Source organism: Apis florea, unplaced genomic scaffold (assembly GCF_048593485.1).
Source record: "Apis florea isolate Af1SG1 unplaced genomic scaffold, ASM4859348v1 contig_1789_pilon, whole genome shotgun sequence".
Classification (NCBI taxonomy): Eukaryota; Metazoa; Arthropoda; class Insecta; order Hymenoptera; family Apidae; genus Apis; species Apis florea.
This window is the reverse complement of record NW_028256481.1, coordinates 1,989,634-2,016,576: the sequence shown is the minus strand read 5'-3', so window position 1 is coordinate 2,016,576 and position 26,943 is coordinate 1,989,634. Positions and strand designations below refer to the sequence as shown.

At 22.1% G+C, this 26,943-nt stretch overlaps 1 protein-coding gene across 1 annotated transcript in view; it reads right to left on the bottom strand.

The window, feature by feature from the left end:
• Positions 1-3,366: 3,366 nt before the first annotated feature.
• LOC105735665 (uncharacterized) overlaps positions 3,367-26,943 on the bottom strand; it is a 36,596-nt gene continuing 13,019 nt past the window's right edge. Inside the window, exon 2 of the mRNA XM_086911677.1 lies at positions 3,367-5,661. Coding sequence (XP_086767803.1) covers positions 3,874-5,661 — 1,788 coding nt within the window. The 3' untranslated portion in view covers positions 3,367-3,873. The remainder of the gene's footprint in view (positions 5,662-26,943) is intronic.

The following is a 26,943-nucleotide window of genomic DNA, read 5'->3' as shown; positions in this document are numbered from 1 at the left end:
GAATTAATTTATATTCATGAGTACAGATCTGATGCAAAAAATGAATCTCTATCTTGCAAAAAATTTCTCTTCTAATTAGTAATATTATGATTTTTTAAAATTTTCATATTAAAATTAATTTAAACTAAAAAGGAACAATTTTTTAAAATTTCAATGTCAAAATCAATTTTCAATATTAAATTCGGTAGTTAAATATTTAAAAAATTTTAATTATTAGAATTGATTTTATTTCCAATTTCTGATGCAAACAATGAATCTTTAAATTATAAATGATTATTAATAATATGATTACAATTATCAATAACATTTATCATTACTTCAATTAAAATTAAAAAATTTAAAATTAACTTAATTTTAATTCTTTAAAATTTATAAGTATAAATTAATTTTATCCCCAATGTTTGATCTAAACAAATCCCTTGCAAAATATCTTCTCTGTTCTAATTAATATCATTATTATCTTTTAAGGACTTCCTTATTACGAGGGCTATGCGGTGGAAAGTCACGTTTTTCTTCGAGAATCATTTCGATCCCACGCACCTCGAGTTGTTGCACGCTTGTTATGCGAATGTTTCAGTTCGATTTCACTCGAGAATTGGCCGAGATTACGCTCTTGTTCGTTGATTACAATACATCCGTTGCATTCCATTGACCGAATCTCTTCTGTCTATCGAAAACAGTCAACGGATCTTTCGGATTTTTACTGTTACGTGAACCGGTATATCGATAATTGGATCATTAATTGCAAGAAATTAATCTCTTACGATTAATCTATTTGATTATTTGAACGGTTGAAAATTTATAAAGTGAAATTTAATATTCAGTCAGTCGAAAAAATATTTATACGTTATTTTAAAAAGCTGTTGAAATTTATATATTTTGGAAAATCTGATTTTAATGAAAATTTTTATGTATATAAAATATATATGATCATACGTAGAATGATCTATTTATTTATTTATTTTGAATCGAAAAATCTTTTTGAATGCGATTGAAATCAATTCTCAAAGTTTTATCATTTTGTATACAATTTCAATTAGAAATATTTTTTATAATTTTTACACATTTTTTAATATATTTGGTATATGCTATAATAGTGAAAATAAAATTTAATTTGATCTTGGACATGTTCATATAGCATATATAATAATGTATTAACTATTGCACGGAAATTGGAAATATTTAAGAGATTAAAAAATAAGAATATTAAAAAATTAGCAAAAGTAAAAATATAAAAGTATATTTAAATACATTTAGACAGTTTTTAAAATAGCTTGTTATTAGATTAGGAATTTTTATATAAATACATGTTTTTCATATTTTTCATATTTATATATGTTTTGCATATAAACGATATACATGATTATATTATATATTTTTCTTCTGATATTAATTTTATTTGTATGATAATTGAATATGAAAAAAAAAAAATTTAATTATATTTTGAATAAAATTTCTGATTACAATAAGCTAGAAAGCTAGAAAAATTCTGAATAATTTAATTGTAGAAGCAATAAATTTTTTTTTTAAATCAATATTTTCAAATGGCAATTTATATATAGACAAATCTATGTAATTAGATTATTGAAATTTTTCAAATATTTTGTTTAATTTTAGTTGCATAAAAAATCATAGTCTTTATTATATTTAATTAGGATAAAATATCGACTGTTGTTCATAAAGGTTAATATTTCAATAAACTTACTTTATTAGTATTAAATTAATACTATGATTAATAACTGTATGAATAAATTTATTATAGTAATATCATTGGAAAAATTGCATGCTATGTAAAGTGTATACTGGTAATGTATACTATATATTGTGCAAAAGTCTTCAGATCATTTTTTTGTTTATGAAAATGCTTCTTTTGTTTGTGGATAAATGTTGAGAATATTGTTAAAGTTATATTATTATTTCTCAAATAACATTTAATCTTTTGCACAGTATATTATATTTACATTGAAAAATTGGATTAAACTGAATTCGCAATAAATGTTAATCAAACAACAAAAAGTGTTTGATATTGAAATTTCATGGTCATTATATATGAGTTAGTAAAAATTTATATATTTGGCTCGATTTGTGAGGTATAGTGCATTGAAAAAGTCTTTTCGTATTTTTTTGTAGTTAATTATCTATTGATTGCAACTGATATTAATTAATTCATAAATCAGATTTGCAATTTAGATGAGGAATACAAAGAAATAGAAGAAATTGTATGAAAAAACAGCATGTAGAAAAAAAGAATTTTGATATTTAAAATTTTTTTGTATAATAATTTTTTGCAATATTATAGATAGATGTGGATATTTATTTCAAAATATTAAATTTCGATAAAATATATTTTTATCGACATTAAATATTATATAATAAAATATTATATATTATATAAATCTATCGGTACGTAGATAATTTTTCAAATTATTTAAAATATTTTTTATGTATTTGTTATAATTTTTTCTAAAGTATCTCTCTTCTGTTTAATTTTTATTAAAAAAAAATTTGCAATATTCTGTGTGTATCGTAATAATGGGATATTTATTATGTTAAATTTTACTTGTAAAAATTTATTTATAAAAAGTAATTAAGAAATATTTAATTTTAATTTTCAATCGATTTTTAATCTTTTTGATTTTGATACTAGAATTATTTTTTTAACAAAAATTTATTTCATTTCGATATAATTCGTTCACAAACATTTGCAAATATAAATATTTTTAAATCAGTTAATAATTGTGTCTAATTAATTAATAAATAGCTTAATTAAAACCATAAGGATGTTGTGAATGCTTTAAATTTAAGATAAAATTTATAATTAGTGTTGCAATGAAAATGCAATATTTTGTAATGAAGAATCACGTATGACAATAACAGAAAGATAGAATTACTTAACAATAAATGCTAAACAAATTAGTGAAATATAAAATTTATAATTCGTTGTTTTATAATAGATATATCAAGTCTATTAATTTTATTGTTAATTCATGCTACGAATATCAATAATAATTTTCAGACATAAATATAACAAAATATTTTTTAAACTACAATGGAATCTTTATATTCGTTCACCATTTTATCTTTTGGCAAGAAAATGTTTTAACGTTCATCAAGCAAACCAATCGGTTAAAAATTTCTTATTGCATTATTTATTTTCTATTATTACGATTTGTCAATAGCAAATACATTTGTTGAAATTTTTATTTTATTGATTTTTATTAATACGAACGAAGTGAACAGAAAATTAATTATTCTTTTCTTTTCGTTAAATCTTAACAGAAAAAATTAATTCTACATTCGTTCAATTCGATATTTATTTCATATTTATTTTTTCAGGATTTAAGAGGTATATAATTAATTTGACTATTAAAGAGATATATAATTAATTTATTTTTATTACTATTCTTATAATCACAAATATTTCAATTAATAAATAGAGAGGTTCCACTGTATTAGAATTTTAATTTAATAATCTTCTCTTTAAATTCTTAACAATTCTATAAAACAGAATTCGAAATTATAAAATTTTGATCGATAATTACTTCAAAACATTGCCTTTCAAACAAATAAAATGAAATTCCGTCCAAATTCATTCCATTACAAATAGAAAATAAAAAGTACGCATAAACATCCACAATCTATCTACGAATCTAATTCACGAGAATGAACACATCATTGCTCTAATTACCATGATCTCCATAACTCCCCAGAGGAATATTATTGTCCGCGACACGCAAGATTTCGAAACTCGGAAAGGCGGTTTAAAGGGGGACCAAGAAGGAAAAAAGTGAGAGCTCGATTTCACCTTACTAATATCGTCCTCCGCACCGATTTACATGACTCGTCTCTAACTCCATCCTCCATCTTCTTCCCTCACGCGGAAGTCTTTCCCAACGACCTGGAACCCGGATTCGTCGCGAATTGGAGATTCTTATTCGGCACCGCACCCACGTTCAGAGCCAGAACCTTCGAAACGATATTCAAATCTTCCGGATTTCCAATCCCTTGCATGTTGTTCGGATCGCCGGCGATTCCAGATTGGTACAGCAAATGTTGTATCTGCTTGGCCGGCGTGGGAGGCTTCGACTGCTTGAACTGCGCGTAAGGATTGTAGAAATTCGCTGGAGTTCTGTGTGGTGGAACGAAGCCAAAGTTGCCTCTATTGGCCGCGATCTTGTTGTCCCCGTTGAAACCAAAGTTTCCCACCAAATTGAAAGCCTCCTGACGATTGAATCTCGTCGTGGGCACCGAAGGCTGGAAATCGGTCGAGAACGAGCCGAACGAGCTCTGCTGGAGTCTCTGATGCTGCTGTTGCGATTGATGCAATTGTTGCAACTGTTGCGATGGTTGAATCTGTTGTTGCTGATGAAGATATTGCTGCTGTTGCCGGAAGGGTTGCAGACGCAATGGGTCCTGTTGGAAGATCGGTTGGAAGGTTGGAGGCGTAGCTACATTCGGCACTTCTAAGGTCAGGCTAGGTTGCAAGTGAACATTGGACTCGACAGGAGGCTGGAAAGTTAAGAAGTTGTTGCTCTGCTCGAAGAAGAACTGCTTCTGCGGTACAGGAGGAAGTTGGAATCGATTCAACCTCTGCTCCTCCAACTGCTTGAGCCTTTGTTCTTCCAGCTGTTTCAGCTTGGTCTGCTCCTCTAACTGTTTGATCCTGACTTGTTCCTGAAGGTAGTACTGTTGCTGTTGTTTCTGTCTCAATTGTTGTTCGTACAATTGCTGCTGCCTCACTAGGAACTGCGTCTGTTGGAACTGTTGCTGCTGAAGCTCTGCCAATTGTTTCTCCAGAAGCTGTTGTTTAAATTCTAGTTGCTCTTGAAGAGTCAGAGCTTGTCCATCGTTGGGAGATCTGAAGATCGGAACGACGCTCTTGGGTACACCTTGCTCGTCTTGTTGCACGGTGAACGCTGCAACCAGAGGCGCCTGGAAGATTTTAACCTCCTCCGTTTTGTCCTTAGAATCGTCTAATTCGGTTATTGTCGCGTTATTCTTCGTCGAAACTGTAGGAGTAACCACGGTTGGTTTAGGACTGATCAGCGCGTTTGCAATGCCGTTCGAAGCACTTCTTGTCAGACTCTCGGAAACATCCGTTGGTTTCAGCGTTAAACTTTCCATCTTATTTGCGGGGAAGATGTTCACCGCGGCTGATGTCGTCTTCTCACGCTGTTCCTTCGATTCGCTTCTGAAATTTGACTTTTTCTCTGGCAGTATCACGTTCTGAACGTGAAAGCTTCTGGCGTCCTCTTGTGTCGCTTTCTCGATGTTCATCGAAGGCGTGTTAAGTGTCACGTAACGAACACCTTCGACGAAACTGGAATTCTGCAATTTATCTTCGCTTGGTACGTCATCGTCGCCTGGGAAGCTCTTGAACGAGAATGTGGTCTTTTGCACGCCTAGATTGTCGTTCAAATTCTTCTTTGCTACACCCTCGAACGCGCTTGTGTCCCTTTGAGAGATGGTTTCCGATTCGTCTTTGTATTGCTCGGCTGATTCGGCTTCTAGGTCGGTCAGAGCTTTCAACAGAGCTCGGCGAAGATTTTTGTCCAGTTTAATCGGTGGCTGGGTCACGTCCAAATTTGTCGAGGAGATCTCTGGATCTTGAGATCTCGTCAGGGTGAACGATATTGTCGCCAACAGAAACACTAGTCTTATCTGTAAGATTTAAAAAATTGTTTATTGTTTATTATTGTATTATATTTTATTTTTAAAATAAGTTTTTTAAATTTGCTACGTTATGCTACATTTACATGTGAAATGACAAAATTTCATAAATTTACGAAACCATAAATTCATAAATTTTCGAAAATAAATTATTAAATTTATCGAATAATATTTGCAATATTTATTGTTAAATTAATTGAATACAATTTGAAACTGAATACATACTTTATATATATATTTTTATTAATTATTCTTATATTTTTGATATTTCATTTAATTAAAATTTTATTATTTAAATTATATTTATATGTTGAATATTTTTAATATTCGTTACAATATATTAAAAAAGAAAGTTTAAAATATTATATACTTAAATATTAAAATTGAAAATAAAATATTAATTGTTGTTTCTTTTTTTTTGTTTTTACATATTCTAATATTAATTTCGTTTATAACAGATATAAACATTATTTATAACTTGACTATTTAATATGATTTAATATAATATTTAATATAAATGAAGAACGAATTACATATGAAAATATTGATAAGAAGAATAATTAAAAAAAGAATTGTAAACTCGTTATACTGACAATACTTATTAAATAAGTTTATAATGAATGCTCAATCTTATTATTTCCTATCAATTTCATTTTCATTTTTTCAATTTTTTACTTAATTAATATTATCTTTATCAGACGACAAATGATAACACAAATTAACATTTCTTTTTATATATAATATAAATTTAAATAACGAAAGAAATGGAAATTGTATAATGGATTCAATGATAATTTCATTCAATATATGTTATAATAACAATTTTATTTTCAATATTTTATATTTTATGTTTACTGATTTTTATATAAATTCATATTTTTATAAGTGTAAAATAAAAAAATAGAATTTAAATATATCAATCCTTAAATATTATTCCACTTTAAATTTCTTCTTACAGTTTTATTATATAAAAAAAAAAAGAGAAGTGAAGAGAAAAAATGTTTTTATTTGTTAAAATAATTAATTTAAATTTTTAATTTTGTTTAAGAGGAAAAATAATTATAAATATTGATTTAATTATTAATTAATTTAATAAAAATCATGATTTCAGAAAGTGTAAAAAATCCTTTTTCAATATTTTTTTTTTTAATTCTGAAGATGAATAAATCCAAGAAAAGATTTAAGAGGAGTTACAAGTTACAATAATTCAAAAATAAAATTTAAGGAATAAGAAATTTTCATTTATAAATCTTATATGAATTGTGATTGTTTTAGAAATTTGTATTGAAAATTTGTATTGAAAATTGAATTAAGTAAGAATTCCTAAAGTGTAATCGATCACATAATAATTTTAAATTTCAACCATTTGCAGTTTTGTCTAAAAGAACATTGCAATTTTTATAAATGATTATTTATTTTATCTCTATTTTTCTATCATAATGTTTACGGATACGTTTGATGGAAACATCGGTAAAATTTTCTTCTTTATCTGATGATTTTAATTTTTGTAAAAAGTATTTAAAAAAGATGAAATATTTAAAGTATTTGAATAAATAAAGAATTTTATTATCATATTCAATATAGGCGATATGAACATACATGTTATAAGGATTTCTTGTTTTTGTAGCATTGTTGATGCATTCATAAATCATCATAAACTTTTCTAAAAAATGTGAAAAATTAAAAAGAATTTTCCAGAAAGAATTTTCCTTTCATATACAAATGTTTTCATCAATATTCACAGCCATTTTATTGCTTTTTTCACTATTTTACAATTTTTTCTTTTTTTGTACTTTTTTTTTTGTCAAATATCTATCTAAAGAGTTTCTTTAAAGAATATTAGCTATATTTCTGACAATTGAAATATTACCAAGTTGTATGTGCATAAGTTATAAAAGAAATAACATAAACACCGATCCTCTTTTGTCACAAGTTTAATTCACATATGCATGAACTGAGAAGATCGATTAATTATTACACTTGCTGGAAAAAATTATAAAGAATTGTCTACATATACATGTATTCGCCATTGAAGATTTAACTTCGACTTTGTGCCGTGTTGAACGTGTTAAATATAAGAAAATTGTTTTCAAATGTCCCATAAATTCAAAAATATTCACGGTTCAATCCTCCACAATACAAGGGAACAGAAACTAATAACAGTAATTGCTAAGAAAGTAATGAGCAAGTTAAACTATTTAACAGCCTGTTAATATCTCATTGTCTTGCACGAAACATGTAATAGACACGGTAAATTCTCACAAGTTTATGGAGGTATTTCTCTAATAATTATGTAAAAACGAAATTACATTCCTATCTTCATGAGACGAAAGTTTCATCCAAGTTCGACATTTCTAAAAAGAGAAAATTATTGCGAAACATCCAGATGCTTTAGGATTCATATTCGTGTGCATAAATTTAGCGGTGGTGTTCTTCGATCAATTAGTAAAGACCGGAAACAGGCGTAGTAAATTTATAGATCTCACACTAGTAACTTTCTGATACTTTCCATTTGGATTTCAGAATACCATGAATGAATTCGATATGCTATCGTGAACGTTCATTAATTTAGGATCAATTGATTTTGTAGAAATCAACGTTTAGAACGTCTTTTTCTATCTTATCTTAATGGATTCATTTCGAATGACTTTGATCTAATTTATAAAAACATACGTATGTATGTATAATGTAACACATATACATCGCATATTGAATTTCTTTATCTGAATTTTATTAATTAAATATGATAATTAAAAATAATATTTTAAAAGAATTTTTTCATAAATTATAGCTCTCATCGAGTTATTTGAAAATATTTGAACACTTCTTTATTTTTTAATGAATTTTCTATTTTTAATTAAACTTTGCGAGTATTTGGAGCATAATGAATTATATATGGAGCAATTTTTTTTTTTAAATTATCATTTCAACGAGGTGAAATCTTCGAAGTTTCAATGCATTTTTTAAATATAACTTGTTAATATTTCATTTTTTAAATATAACTTTAAAACGGAAATAATGTAAAAGTATAAGTTATAAAATATTCAAAATTTAATATTCTATAATTCTAATTATAAATTGCAAAATATTCTAATTTTATTATATAATATTCTGTTATTAAAAAATTGTAGTCGAAATATAAAAACATACTGAAACTTGAAATTGATTTCGTTTCTTCTAAGAGATTTCTTGTTGAAAAAAAAGAAATAGTTTTACATGAACTTGTAACTTAAATAAGATTTATAAAAATTTTTCAAATTAAATCGATATTGAAGAAATTAAAATATTTAAAATTAACGTTTTTAAAAATATATATAAAAATAAAATATCTTTAAGATACTTTTATACATATATATAAATATTTTTTATTTACATAAAGCGATAGTTAATAATCAAGTTTACATCCAAATTGTTAATAATATTCACACGATTCGATCAAAATGTTCAGCAGAAAATATCAATAAGTATTAAATTTTACATGGTATTATTTCTTGACATCGATATCTCTTAAATCGATATAACGATACGAATGTTATATTAAATTTCTTTATGTTATTAATAAGCAAAATCAGATGAGTAAACGAAACTAATAGAACTATAATATTATAAACTATATAACTATATAATTAATTTAAATGTGTAAAAAAATTTAATTAAAATATGTATTAACAGTTTATTATGAATAAATGAAATTAGTGGTATAATTATCGATGTCATTATTAACAATTTGATATATTTTAAATATATATTTATTAAAAAATTGTAAAAGAAAATAATTAGAATTCCTACTTTTTTCCCAAGATTATTATTAAAAATATTAACAATTGTTACGAATTAATTATGGATGATGTTTGATTAATTTTTTATTCTATATCATATATATTAAATATATATATTTTTATTCAATATTCAAAATATCGTTAAAATATTAATAATATAAATAGAAATGAAATTGACTAAAATATTTTTTCAATAAAGTTTTAAAATTTATTTTTATTACATTTTATTACAACTTATTACAGATAACATTTTTATGTGTCGTAAGAAAAAATAGGAATCATTAATGTGTTTTAATGATTATTATATAAAACTATCAATTATTATTATATAAAACTATCAGTAATATATTTTATACCAATATAGATAAATATATTCGAACCTTCGAATATTTAGTGAACTACATAAGAATCGAAAAAAATTGAAAAGCATCAAATCTCAATATTATATTTAGTAATATTAAATATGAGAAATAAAGATGAGTAAAATAAAAATATTTCATATTGATATTTTCAAAATAATAATAGACAAATGACATGAATTGTAAATGTATTTAATTCCTTTCGTGTATTTATAAAAATTAAAAGAAATAAATAAATGATTTATTATTTAATTCCTTTTAATAATCAGAAAATCATATTGTATTTTTTTATCATTAAAAAGTGTTTAAAAAATATTACTTTATTATTATATTACTATAATATATTAATTACTATAATATATTATACTATAATATTTAGAAATGCATAAAATATTGAATATCAAAATTTTTACAGTATCAAATTATTATGGATAGTTTTGTAAGATATCAGATGGTTTTTAATTAGATATAGTATTGTTTTGGTATCATTTTATGAGATATTGTTTTAATTATTACATTAATTTTAAAAGAGAAAAAATAATACTAATTATTAAAATCTAATCTAAATCTAAAACTTTTAATATGTATCAATGCTAAATTAAAATTAATATATTAATATTGATAGAATTGATATCATCCATATTAATCCTAACGTTAGACAATAACTGTATAAATTATTATTTATATTATTACTATTTACATAAAAATATATAAAGTTGTAATGAATTGTAGTTATTTAATTGCATAGATAAATGAAATAATAGATTTATTGAATTATCAGAATCAGAAATCAGAAATTAACAATAGAATCAAATATCTACAATTCATTACAAATGTATCTAACCTCTTATTTTTCCGGGTAATAGATGGAAATATCAGATATTATGCAGATTTGTGTTTTGTTTCATGAAGAATTTTCTATATAATGATATATAGAAAATTAGAGAATTAAATTAGTTTCATCCTTTTATGAAAGTGCACTTTTGCCACTCATAAATTCTCACAAGTGAAATAAATCGATCTTCTATAATCGATCGATAATATAAGTTTTTATAAATGTTCGTAAATCATCCGAGTGAAAGTTATGGAATTCTATTCATGAAATTTGCGAGTTTTCAACCTTATATTTGTTTACAAAAATATATTTGTTTTAGAAAAATATTCACGTAAACTTTTTCCAAGAAATATCTTGATAATATTTGATGAATAATTAAAGATACATAAAAATAACTAGGCTGAGAAATAACCGATTACAACATCCCTCTATGTGCTATATTATTATGGGAAAAATTGTCGAATATTATCAATTGTTCTATATTACGTGAAAGATTTCATAAAATAATATAGTCTTGTTATTTTTACATTTTTTTTTATTAAATTACTGAGATAACATATAGACTGATTCATTTTAATCTATAAATATTATCTTTGGAACTATTTGTTATTCGAAAAATTTTCAATGAAATTATATATATTTTCCAATGCATCAATCGATTATTTTTTAGAAAAAGATATTAAACTACTTTAGAGTTCTAACTATCGATATCATTATTAATAAATATCGATATGTCATTAATAATTCGACTTATAGATAATATTGTTAAGATATTGATAACGAATAGAAATAATTAAATTTTCATTAAATGAATAAATTTTCAACTTTTTTTATTTATATTTATTATTAAGAATATTATTAATGATTTATAAATTACTTATGAATTTATAATTTCAACACTGTTTACAATATTATTAAAATATCAATAACAAAAGTTGAAATAGATTATAATATAGTTTTTCAAAAAACTAAAATTTATTTATTTTTATCGCAATTTATTATAGATAACGTTTTTACGTATTTTAATAATTTATTTTAAATAGAAAAAACAAAAATTGTAATTCTAACCATTAAAATAATATTGATATATCAAAAATTAGGTATCAATATCGATAGTCATAACTCTAATTTAAAAGTTACTTTAACTGTAATTTTAAATTTTATGTACGAGAAGAAGAGATAAAATATAATATATAATTTAAATATAATAATCTTTATAAAATTAAAAAAATTCTTACAAAAGATAAAATATCTAAACATTATCATAACATTTAAATTATTTATAGTTTTACTTGTAGTTTTTTCATGAAAAATAATCACTTGCATTAAATGACTTGCACGTTAAAAAATATGCAATTATCTAATAAAAAATTTAGATTTTATCTTCGTGTGTTCGTTATAATATATCTAAAAAAAATTCTTTTTATATTAAATTAGTGCAAGTTTTATTTGAAATATTGTTCGACTAATAAATAATTCGAGAGACAATTGACAATTAAAACGAATCATTTTGTTCACATTTTCGAAATAATTAATTTGTTATATTTTCAAAAAAAAATTTTTCTTTAATAAAAATACCTCATCATTATCATTAATTAAATAAAAATTTTAGTTATGAAATAATTTGAATTTCAAAATATTTTTCAATATTATTTCCATCGTTCGATATTTACATAAATGTATCTTCAATGAATATAATTAAAAAATAAAAAACAAATATCTTTGTTTTAATCTAATACAATTATCTCTTAATGATTATTTCTTATTCATAATTAAAAAACGAAACTTAATTAAAATTTGTTATTTAAATAGCGAGATTTTTTTTTATTTTTGCATACCGAAAATAATGGATGCAGACACAGAAAGATCTTATCGATCTGTTGACCAGGCGAGGTTCGCACGTTTCTTATAAGCTCACCTTGACTCGCAAACTTTCATCTCGGTGAAATTAATCGTAAAATTATATGAAATCTCGTCAACTTTTCTTCTTAATTTATTCATTGTACAATAAAATCTAAAATAGAATGAATATAATTTTTAAACGATATTTTTCTTTTTTGTCGAAAAAGAAGAGAATGATGATATCATTGCATGTTTAAATTATAAAAACGATAATGATAAAATTTATTAATACAATTATCAGATGAGCTGATTATTGACAGATACAGATGTATAATTTGTACAAATAGATTGCGGTTCAAATTTTCTAATAATCTAGAAAGTAGGTTGAAAAGTATGGTTGGTAATTTTTATCAGTAACAAATATGGAAAGAAGTTAAGAATAAACTGAATTAAATTCTCGTTTCGATTATAGTTGATTCTTGTTATTATTACGAATCTTCATCCTTATAATACATCTGTTCCATATAATTATTCTGCTTTCTTACCAGATATTTTTATAAAAAAATTATGTCGAATATTTAATTTCTAAATTTCTTTTCTGACAAACTCGCAAGATTACATTAGATATTATTCTTTAGATGAATACAAATAGTTGTTGAGATTTTAAATTGGGTATTATATTTAACCATCTAAATATAATTCTAATATTATTATATTTAATATGTTCCATGAAGAATCATGTATCTCTATGCACACTTATTATGTTCAATTACAGTTGCAGAATTCATGAAGCATTTTCATAAAAAGTTTTCATAAAATTTATAAATAAAAATTTCTTGTTTAATTCTTATTCTACTAAAGATTTTTCTTTCAACTTATATTACACAATTGTCATGTTTCTGCGTACAATGAAATATATCTAAGTTAGTATAAAAAAACTATTTTTACAAAAGCATTGCAATTCATTTATGGACACTTTTCGAATCTTCGCTTTTTAACATGATATTATGTAATATGTAATTTCGTAAATATTAAATTGCTATTAAGAAAATTTCTGTGACAGAATTTTTTCGTGATTACTTTCGTGTACAAAAGTGTGATACTTATTTAATTTTTATAAATTCTCAAGAATAATGTCATTGTCCGAGAAATTGTTAAATATGTGAAAAAAACTTGCCTCGAATCTCGTAATTGAAGATTGAGATCGTTTGGAATTATTTCAAATCTCTGTTCTACACATGCATACTTGAAGTATGTACTCTCTACATGCTAAGTCTCCATCTTTCAGACTCTATCATCCTATCACTAACCGCTATATATTTTAAAATAATATCGCTAGTGTCGAGTCTATTAAATTTAATATGTTTTTTTATTATCTGTCATCGTTAAAGTGGTAATTTGAATTATAAACATACTGATTTTTATTAATATTTTATTACTATAATCTCACTTTATAAAATATATACATTTTATGTTTATACTTTTTTAATACATTTTATTAAAGGAAAAATTTCATTGGATTTCACAAACATAACCTGAGTAATTATGTAATAAAATTGGACGTTAATTCAGGATTAAGAGTGATGAAAGTGGCCATTGTATAAGATGATTAGTTGTTCAGATCTTGAAGACGCGCGAACTTCCGATAATTAATATCATATAATGCTTAATTAGTCAATCAAGCGTAGAATCAGTTTTTTTATGAATATAAAAACACATGAATGTAATACGAATTAAAATTCGAAAGCAATAATTCGTTTTTAGTGTAGAATGATGTTTGATGAGTTAAGATGTACTAAATGCTTTGTCTTTTTTAATTAACTTTTTGTATTTGCATTTAAAAAAAAAAAAAAAAGAACGATGAAAGGAAAATATAAGTATCTACTATTGTAAATTTGACGAAATGTGAAAGCGAATTCTTGTAATATATGTAACTTTTGTTAAGTAAATTCTTGTTATAAGGATATATGACTCTTGTTGACTATGGTCAATCATCTTTAAGACTAAAAGTAGAAAGCGAAGAAGAATTTTTCAATTCTCGAAATCATAAATTTTATAAAATATCATTTATAATTTATTTCTCTGTAAAGCAGAATTAAATTATTAAGCAGAATAGTTTAATAGAATAGTATTTTAATATTCAATGGTATCAAAAATCAAATGTAATGTGACGAACATTGATTTTTCATAAGTATAGAAACAATTATAAAACAACGAAAAATGTAACGAAATCGAATACGGATATAGTGATGACAATATTTATATCGAAAATGTGTATTCGAAAGGAAATTGAATGTACATGAAAAATTCTTTTTCGTTTTTCATATTTTTTGAAAAAATTCATTTCAATAATTTTCGATTATTTAAAAAAAAAAAAGAAACGTTTCATAATATATTAATTGTAATCCAAACAAATTGAACTACGTATTAAGAAATAAAAATTTGTTTTTTACATTTCTTGCATCATTTTTTTTCCATTACAAAAAAAAAAAAAATAACAAAACTTTTTTGATTGTCTAATTTAACGAAATTTAGATTATTTCTAATTTATGTGTATTCACAATGATTATTAATAAGAAAATTTTTAAATTTTCATCATCAATAATAATTATTGGTAATAAAAATCATTTAATTAATCGTCATATAATATAATTTTTCCGATATATCGATTTTTATCGTTATCGTAAAATAAGTTACACGAAATCCTTCGTGACCGATAATCGTGTTATCTTTCTAAAATCTGTTACTGCTGTCGAGGTCAGTGAGAACAAACGGCGGAACCTGTTGGGATTATAAAACAATGTCTTTTCTTCAGACAGAGATGATACGAGATAATAAGATCTAGATAAAATAGAATTCTGAATAGTATAAAAATATCTTTTAGAAATTTTTTAATCAGCATCGAAGTATCGAATTAATTTTCTATTGCTAACACTGAATGAGATGAAAATCTTTATTCAGATCCAAATGCGAGATAATGTATTATATAATAGACTAATAGAGAAGAGATTGAGGTCAAAAGTTGACTTTTGATAATTATGTGAAAATTATTATATTCATGACAAAAATTTTTATATAGCTATTTGGCACGAGTCACGACAGTTTTATTTGCTTTATGATACGTTATTAAAAATAAGTTGAAACTAGAAAAAGTGTAACATTCTTATGTTAAAGTATTTATTGAACAAAATTAAAATAGTGAATAAAAGTAAACAAAAGTAATTTTGTTTATTCAAAAAAAAAGTTAAAAATAATTAAATTTTGTAGGTTCTTATTAAAAATTAAGAATTTAGAAATTATTTTATATAATAATTATTATAAAGATATTAATTATTTTTTGATAAATTGTAATAATTTTTTAACAAGTAAATTTATTTTCATAAATTTGTTCATCAAATATTCATTGTAATGTTGTTATAATCGATTGTCAATGTTATAATTGTTTTCAATTACGAATTTAAATTGCTAATAAAATTAAAAATTTTCAGTAATGATCATAATTATATATTCAAAAAGATCAAATTAAAAATTAAAATAAAGAAAAAATATTTATTCATATAGAAAATATTTATATCATAATTTTCAAATATTAAGAGAAAATTATTTCAGAATATTAAAAAGTCATTTTGTTCATTATTTATTTTTATTTTATATTTGTATTACATATTTATATTTATTTTAAGACACAAATATATGTACTTCGATTGTATTTTTAAATCATATGTCCAAAATTTACAATAATAACTATATTACATTTTAAATTTTACTTACAATGTTTTCTTGTATTATTTTTTATTTTTATTAAATAATAGGCTATAAAAAATTTACTATATTTCCATTTTATTGGAATACAATATTATTTTTTAATATATAAATTTCAATATATTGTAGATATTGTAATAATAACTTTAAAATTAAAAATTGGTTATTTGAAATACTATTATTTTCTTATATTTCAATGAAATATTCATTTTAAAATAGTTTCATTTTATTTAAAATATGAATTGATAGTAAATATATGTATATTTCTTTATTATTAATGTATTTAAAAAGTATTTTAAAATCCTGTAATTAGATAAAAATAAATTTTTATTTCTATTTCCATTTCTATTTTTATTTCTTTCATTATCTATTCCAAATATTTCTATTTTGGATAAAAATGACAAATTAAATTTTTTTTCATTAAAAATTAACACAAATTATAAAAATTAATTTATTTTCATAAATTTTTCAAAGATTACAATTAATGAAAATAAATAATTAATGAAATAGATATATTTGAGTAATATAATTACAACTAATAGTATGTGATAATTTATCATTTGTAAGTAAAATTCATATTATCGTAATAAATTGTTTTTAAATCTATAATTATATAAAATATATAATGAAATATGATATAATGAAAATATGATAAATTGAAATATACTATTATTAACTTTAAAGAAATATAATATTCTTTTAATTCTTTTAAAGACATATTATAAGAAAAATTAATTGAATATCTATATTTAATGATAATGATTATAATATATTATAATATTAATTATAATTTATTATTTTATATAATATATACTTAAAATATTTAACTATGATATATAAATTAAATCTTCTGTCTTTATTACAGATTTGAAATAGATATATTTTTTAATTACGATAATAACAAAAAATAAATCGATTTGATAATTGTTATATAGTTATTTATTGTTATAGACAGAAGATAAAAGAACTATTTTTTAGTAGGATAATGTTTTCGTTGAGGGCAATAATCCCCAAAAAATGTAATTTAAAGAGATTTGTAGAATTGATTTATTATCATGGTTAATCCTAATTTTAATAGTATTGGAAATTTAATGTTATATTCTGGCAAGAATAGAAAGAATCGAAAAAAAATTAATAATTGCTGAAGTTAGAAAACTAATTTATAATAGAATTCAATTGAATATTTGAATTGAGATAGCAAAAAATGAAATTACGAATAACTTAATTATTAATGTTCCTAATTTTTCTTTTATCACAAATCAAAAATGATGGAAAATCAATTAAATATTAAATATATTAATATTACTTAAATTAATATTAAAATTATATATATGTATATAAATTTATATCTTTTTACAATCTAAAACCGAATTTTAAATATTCTTTTTTTCTTTTAAATTTACAAAGAAAAAATTTTTGCATATCACAAGAAAATACTTTTTCAATTTTTTAAAAAATGTCGAAATATAGATGAGTTCATAATTATACACAGCATTATATTATATATATCAAGAAAAAAATATAACAACAAATAAATTATACTATTTTACAAAACAATATCAATGAAATCAGTATAAATATATGCTCTATATAAAATATACACAAATTCAAATTTAAAAGACATTGAAAGATGGTTTGAAAAAGTAGTATTACGAAAAATTCTAAATATAGATTGGTATATTGAGTACAAAAATTAATAAAAAAAATAAAAACATATGTTAGAGAAGAAGTAGGTATTGGCAAATATTATTACAAAAATATTATTACAAACATTTGAAATACGTATAAATTGGCAACGAATCTGATACAGAATACTTCTAGAATATTATGTGTATTTATAGTCTATTTAACAAAACAAGACAATAGACATAACAAGTGAACATGATCGATGTATAAATAAAACTTAATTGTCATACAGATTCTAGATCTCTGAAATAGTGATATGTGTTTTTCAGTTAATTAAGTAGAAAATTTGTGAAAAAATTCCAATTAAATCACGAAGGAAATAATAAAGTTCACAATAGTCTTATTTTGATGATTTTATTTAATATTTTGTACATTATTTAATAATCTAATTTTTTTAAAATCTCAAAAATTTAATTTTTTTCATTTGCTCTACATTCGACTTGCTGACATTCGATTGGCAATGACTGCAACTGCACCGAGCGAGCATGTCAATGTTTTGTTTATTTTATATTGCCAGGTTTTGTTGAACAGATATTAAATATCACTTCTCACATTTACGTTTAATTAATTACTAGAATAACTATATTGGTATATAGTTATTTTCAAATATATAATAATAGCATAGATAAGTAATAAATAGCATTGATATCGGGAAATAATTTTAGTTATATTCAAATATTTTTCAAATAAAACTTGTTTTACTGGAAAACGAAACTTCAAATGAAAAAAATTTTATCCTATGTTTTTGACTTATTTTTTCTCAGAATCATTTATCATTTATGCTATCAATTATAAAACACATAGTATAAATTCAATTCAATACGTATAACAAATTTCAAAAGTGTTTATAATATTTTTCGATAGATGCACAAGAAGAAAGAGAATAAAAAGAAAAGATATTCGTGATATGAACAATTATATATATGTCAATTTTACAGGGAACAGATCAGATACTTAACTGAACAGATACTTAAAAAAACAGATCAGCGTTCGAAATCTTTTCCAAGTTGTGAGATCTATTCTGCTGGATGAATTATCTCATCGACGAACTTTCACATCGGTCGTAAAGTGGTCGAAAAGGAAAAGCAATTTTCATTTCTGCCTGGCGCAAGAATGCCTACGGGTCCACGAATGAAACGCTTCTGTTTACGTTGTAATGTCATCATAACAAGAGAAAATATATATGTTCATCAGCAATTGATTCCTTCGTTACATTGCATTCTCTATATTTAAGGAGAGTTAACCTTATAGATAAAAAGGAAAACGTACACCCATAGTGTGCGGTTTTATACTCTTGACATTTCTGAAGAAAGTGTTATTTGAGAAAAGTTTGTACAGAGATGCATTGGATAGCGTATAACAAAGCGACATGTACAAATATTCGAGTCGTGAGATGGCATGGCGATGAATTTGTTGTTGTGGGTGATAAATAGTGGCTTTGAAGAGGAAGATTAATTTTGGATTACTGGATATTGATAGAGATTTATTATATTTATACGTACTAACAATGAGTACTAACAATAAGAATGGAGAGAACTAGAAAACTTTTTTAAATTTTCTTGCAGAATTTTATTTTATTTAAGGAATCTAAAGAATTCCTATTGATCATGAGTAAACTGTGGATTTTTATAGAGTTAAAACAAATTCAGATGTTTAATTAAATTATATATTTAATTATGAAAATTTCTATTCTATTCCTTTTTTTTTGTTTTTTTCTTTCCATTTTTCTTTCCATAGAATTTTATTTCAGAAAAATATTGAGAAATGAAAATATATGTCAATATATGTCATTTTTTTAATTTTCTTTCCATAGAATTTTATTTCAGAAAAATATTGAGAAATGAAAATTTAATTAATTATTAAAAAGATAAAAATGATTGGGATTTTTTAAATTCTTTACGGAAATTTACAGAATTTTATTTTAAAAAAAATATGGATGAAGATTTTTATTATTAATATAGTATTTTCTATAAATAAATAAAGATCATTGTTGGACAAAAGAGAAGGAAAAAATAAATTAAAATAAATATTAGAAAATTGAAATATTTCTAATAAACAAATACTTTTTGAGAAGATTTTTATTTAGTGTCTAAATAATAGGTAAATATTATTTATAATTACTACAATAATATTACTAATATTAATATTAATATTTCAATTTATACTTATCTAATCTAGAATTTATAAAATATGTATTTGGAATAAATAAAAGTAAAACATAGTCCTGCAATGAATCATGTAAATGAAGTTCACTTGCTTACAATACACTTGCGGCTAGATTAAAAAAAATTATAATTAAAATAAAAATTAATAAAGATGCATTTGTTTATAATATTTTTTTATTATATTTTTTATCTAGTAGATTAAAATTATGATTTTGTTATTTTTATTCGAAAAATTATTTTACTTATAATATTTCTTTGTTTTAAATTTTCTTTAAATAAAAAAACTATATGTATTCTTTTAGAATATCAAAAATTGTATAAATATCATTAATAATAAATATGTAAATATGTACATATTACTAAATGAGAGGCTAAGAATCATAATGCTATAAGTTATGTATAATAAATAATTATTCTCAAGAAATTTATATTTATAATTTAATAGAACTTTTATTTAAATATTTTACTATTTGAATATTCTGTTGTTTGAACTATATCTTTATCTTATTATCTTTTACAACAATGTAAATACATTTTTCCTTATCAGAACAATATATTGAAAATAGAACTTAATTTGAAAATAATAAGAATGCTACAGAATTAAATAAAATTAATAAAATAATATTGGAAATATTGGAATAATTATTAACAAAAAATGAAATTGAAAATTACTGCATAGAAATTTTCATCTGAAAGAAAAAAAGAAAAGGAATTATTAGATTTTTCATTGAAAATACATTTGTATATTGCTCAAGTATATCTTCCAGCAAATTTACAAATAATAAAATAAAAAAAAAATATAAACTTGCTATGTTTGTGTAAGATAGATAGATTCTAATTTTAAATAAACATTGAATTAATATTATTTTTCTTAAAATATATGTATAATAATTTATCTTAAGAAAATTAATTTAGGTTTTGTTTGTTTGTATGTTAAAAGTAATTTATAATGTATAATTTAAAATAAATTAAAAAAATATATATAAATAACATAATTCCATCGCTTGAATTACTCACTTGATAATTCAATAATGATTATTCAGTTTTTTTAAATAATATTTTTATAGTTAACAAATAACTGTAAAAAAATTAAAAAAGGGAAAGTATGCAAAGAAAGTAATGATTTAGAAATTCTAATTGTGAATTCAGTTTGGATAAATCATAAGAGATGAGAAATCATAAGACGACTTGCAAAGAATATTTTTAATATTTACATTCTAGATTTCACTCAAATTTTACGCGCATTATTTATATATATATATATAAGATATACTTCTCAGTTTGAAATTCATTTGAATTCCTGTCAAGAATAGGGTATTTGAAATTTGGAAATTTTATACTAATAGAAAATATAATTAAAGTAAATTAAAAAAAAATTAAAATTAAAATTAGAGTATATACCTAATATGAAATTGCATATATTCAATTAAAATCTAAACAAATAATATTATTGTAAATTTAATGATAAATATAATTATATGATATAATTATTTTTACTTAACATGATTATTTTATTGAACGCGATTATTATCATTTAAATTAATATCATAATAATTAAATAAAATATTAATTTATAGTGAAATATAGTATGTATTATACTAATATATAATATATATTACAATAATTATTTATACAATATTACATTTATTATTTACATAAAAGTAAACAAATGTAGAATATTATAAAAAATGTTTCATTTTCAAGAAATAAGAATATCTCTAAATATATTTTTTAACCACTATACTTGAATATAGAAGAAATATAACTGAGAGAACAATAAATATATTTATTATTTGAAAGTTAATTATATTATTACCTATTAGTGTAATCTCATTAATATCATAATAATTATTACTAAAATTAAATTGATAATAATTTAAAATCTTACTTGACAATAAAATAATATTTTAACATTTTTATTCTAATCACTAATATTATGATATCACTAATGTTCTCCAATAGAAGTTATCATTGCAATCTTGAAAAATAGAAATTAAAATCACAGAGATTAAAATAAAAAGATTAGGAAAGTGAAATTCACTTACATAAACAATAAATTTCTTTTTTTTTTCTTGTAGTTACGCATATTTTTGAAACGTTTCAAACCGGAAGAAAGCACACACCCTTTTACAATCTGACACAGATATCTTTAGAAACTTTCTAAACTACCAAATAATCTTCGGTCCCGTTTGGTCCAGCATCTCATTAATATATATTCAACGAGACATTCGAGAGAAGAAGACAAATGTGTTACAAACTTATTCTCTCTGTCTCTGTGATGGATTTCACTTTTGAGAATCTTGTTCAGTGTTTGACATGTGTCGTTTTTGGCACGTTTGTGCATCATAAATTAAGCTGTTCGTCATATAGTTGAAAATATAGTCTCCCGTTAACAAATAATAAAGAATAGGTGTGATGTAATTTTTACGGTTGATAATTAAAAATTGTGTTCGATGTTTTAATTTCGCGATAAAAAAATACGTGTGAAAAATAACAACGACAGTAAAATTTTCTTTTTGTAGTAGTAAACTTTTATGCTGATAGTTGTACCAAAAATATTAAGATAAAATTACAATTATCGATTAATATAGTTTAGAAAAAAAAAAAATACTTTCATATAGATATTTGATAAATTTCTTCTTTAATAAATTGTAATGTATATTATTATACTTATAATTTTAATTTTAAAAAGAAAATTTTATTTTTAAATAAGAAAAAAAAGCGTTTATAATTAAAAAGAAAATTTGTCTAAATATTATCTTATTTTAAAATTATTTATATCAATTTTATTTCTTGCTTCATTTTCAATATAAATTATTATGTTCAAAATTATTTATAATAGAATGTATAATTTCTTCTTTAATAAATTGTAATGTATATTATTATACTTATAATTTTAATTTTAAAAAGAAAATTTTATTTTTAAATAAGAAAAAAAAGCGTTTATAATTAAAAGGAAAATTTGTTTAAATATTATCTTATTTTAAAATTATTTATATCAATTTTATTTCTTGCTTCATTTTCAATATAAATTATTATGTTCAAAATTATTTATAATAGAATGTATAATTTCTTTGGAATAAATTAATAATAGTAGTAATAAAAAAGATTATGTAATAAAAGATGTTATTTTTTGCTTTCAGAATTATTTAATTTCCAATATAAATTATTATATTCAAAATTATCTAACAAAGTATGAAATTTCTCTCAAATAAAATAATAACAATTAATAAGCGCAACACGTAAATTTTATAGCATAATTATTTCCTTATCTTCCTCGTGCACGAAAACGAGCTCGTAAAGGAAGAATTAAATTACTTTACGGCCACGCGTGCGACATCTTCATTGACAATCGGCTTTCTACGAGCCGATTTTCCAGAAGACGATTCATCGTTTCTTCGCATGTGAACGAATTTACCGTGAATTTCTCCTCACCGAGCGAATAAGTTAGAAGTTTATTAGAAAATAACAATGACACACTAAAAGATCAATGTTCTCCTTGAAACAACAATGATCATTAATTGTCAATGATTATTCGTGAGAAAAACGAAATTATCAATGATCAATTTTTCAGAATATTATTTTTATATAAGATTTTGTTCTAAATAAAAAAGATTCATAATTATTTATGTTAGAATAATTAATTTGTCTATAATCAAAATATTTGTGTATAAAAATATTTCATATCCTATAAAAAATATTGTTAAATATAAATATAATAAAATTTTAAATAATTATATTTAAAATGATATGATAAAAGTAAATAAGTATATTGTTATAATTATTTTTTAATAGAATATTTTATATATATTTTATTATATAATATGATATTAATTTTTCCAAAAATATTTATATGTTTTAAATAATTGCAAAACAAAATATCTGAAATTTATTATTTGGATTTGGTAATTCTAGTGTTATTAATATTTTAAAATATTTCAGTTCTTTAATCAACTATACTAATTGTAGAAAAAAAAGAATTGTTGTCAATAATAATTTAAAATTTTATATTTATTTTTGAATATGATGTTAAAAAATATATATAATTTTATAATGTTATAAAATATTACAAGTCTGTAATATATACAATTATCTATATTTTCAAATATATAAAGTTTTCTTTATAGAAAATATTTTTCAATTCTTTTAAGAAAAATAAATGATACAAATAATAATTTCAAATTTTATTCCTATTTTTTATTATTTAAATATGAAATAAAAATGTTTATAACCTTTTAATAGCGGAAGCAAATCGATAATATTGCATATTGCTTTATGTGTTTCTTGTTTTTCAAGTTTTATAAATTTCAAATAATAACTCTAATAATTTTTTGATAAAAAAACTTAATATTTTTTTGTAGAAAATAATAAACTACATCGTTTAATGCATTATAAATCATAATAGTTTTTTAAAAAAGTTTTTTAAAAAACAAGTTAAGTTTCATAAAATCTTTATATATGATCTTCTCTTAAAAGATATTTCATTGCATTAAACATCCTTTAGATATAACTTTGTATAAATTATTATATAAATATATATATATAAAATATTATATAAATTCAATATAAATTATATTATTAATCATCCTAATAGCAGCAATTAAATAATTTAAATAGATATTTGAAAAAAAATAAATTCTAAAACTTAATAAAAACATTGGTGAATTATACAGAGTGTTAATATATTTATGCAGAAATTGAAACTAATACAAAAATTGATATATAAAAATGTTAACAAACTTAAATTGTTTATAACTTGACTGACATTTTTGTCAATTTTTGTGTTTATTTTCAGATTTTTACTCTTCATGTCGTACCACGAAGAAAAAATTACTCATCAATTATTACTACAATCAGTATAAGAAAAAAAATTAAAAATAGATAATATTCAAGAAAAGATTCAAGATTTATTGAAAACTTCTGAAAAAGATGATCGTATATTTACATTTATATTAATATTAATTTATACTTTAAATTATAAGAGCATTTAAGATTTTACTTTCAATAGAAAAAAAACTATAATTCAGGATTATAAAAATTATATTAAATATAAAATATATATAAAATATTCCTTGTCTTCGATCCATTCCAAGTTTCTATTCTTCCTCATTCAAACACGAAAGTCTATATTAGTGAAATACTTATTATCACGATTCCAGATAAATTTTATGCACTTTTCTCCGGTTTAATGATACGAGTACACAATCTACGTAGAAGAAGAGGCAGCCATAAGAGTATCGTGATTCTAATAGCTCTTAAGATGATGATATAACGTGCTTCCGGTATCCGGTGTTCCTGATACCGGGGAATTAGAACAATGAATTTTTTATGAGATTAATTAAAGCTATGTTTTTCAAAACATTTTTGTCATAGACTGATTTTAATAATAATAAAAAAATTTTTTAATTTTTCAAATAATAAATGAAATTTTATGGATACACTTACTTCACGATATATAATGTGACGAAGTATTTAAAAATTCATTGTCCTACGTTATTCGTTGTAAAAAATATTATATTATGTAAAATGAAGATTTTTATTCCATTACGATAATTTAAATAATCAAAAATCATAATCTGTGATAATTTGTGAATATTGATTGGCATTTTATTTGCAAGAACGAATTCTAATTAGTTATCATAGATTTTTTAAGAGAGAAGATTCTAAGAAATATAATAACTCATAAAAATATATCTTTAGAAATGGGAACGTTTAGAAATAAAATACGAAAAAAGAAGAAAAATATATTCGTTGTAGAAAAAAATAAAAAATAAACAGTAATTATATAAATTTTGTTTGCAAGAAACATATATATCATACAATATGTGAGACGCGAGACAAGATATTATATAAATAAAAAATATATAAAAAAAAAATGTCAAAATATATTTTTCACGAGCTTTTCTATATTCTATATAATTATTTAGTTCGTCTTAATTAAAATTCATTATAATAAGAAAATTAAATTTTTAACTTGAAGACATTTTATGTTTAGAAACATAACAAAATTAATTTGACAACGCCATCGTCAATTGGACATAAATATTGTTAAGTTGCGTCACAATTGCGTTCTCAGATCTTATGTCTTTCAATAATTATTAATAACGCGCACTAATTAAAAGACACGGTGACCGATTAGACTAATTGCCATGCGATAGTAATCAGAGTGAACCAGTTAAGCTCCAATTATGATAATAATTATATTCGATAAATTCCACGCGATACATTGTGTGATGAGATATCACAATATTTTTATTAAATTTCATTCGAATTTCTTAGAAAATTGTATTCATCATAGATACCATTTGTTAAATGAAATTTTACTTTTTTATTGATTTTATTTTATTAAAGTGTATTATTATTAATATTGTTCTTTATTATTAATATTTTTTGGGAAGTTATATTTTTATAGTTGCACTATATCATTCAATAATGTGAAAATAAGTATGCGAAGTTTTATAACATTGAGTTGTAAATTTTTTTTTGTATTATAATTATAATCTTATATATTATTATGATAAAAAAAATTTCTGATAAAGAAAAATGTTTATTTTACTTTAAAATAATTTCGAAAGAAATTTTGGCAAATTGTTAATATTTTAAAGTTTTGGCTATTTTTTGCTGTTGTTTCATTTTTTTTTATTTATTTGTTAAATTTTTAATATATCTTGGATTTTCTATTCTTTGAGTTTTCTTAAAATATTTTTCATCTAATTTCTATTTCATAAAATGATCAATTTTATTTATTATATTTTTAAAATATTCTATATCTAAAATACTATTCTAGTTTATTTGAAAATATTGTTAAAACCATATAGGATCTATCTAATTCTATTTTAATATTT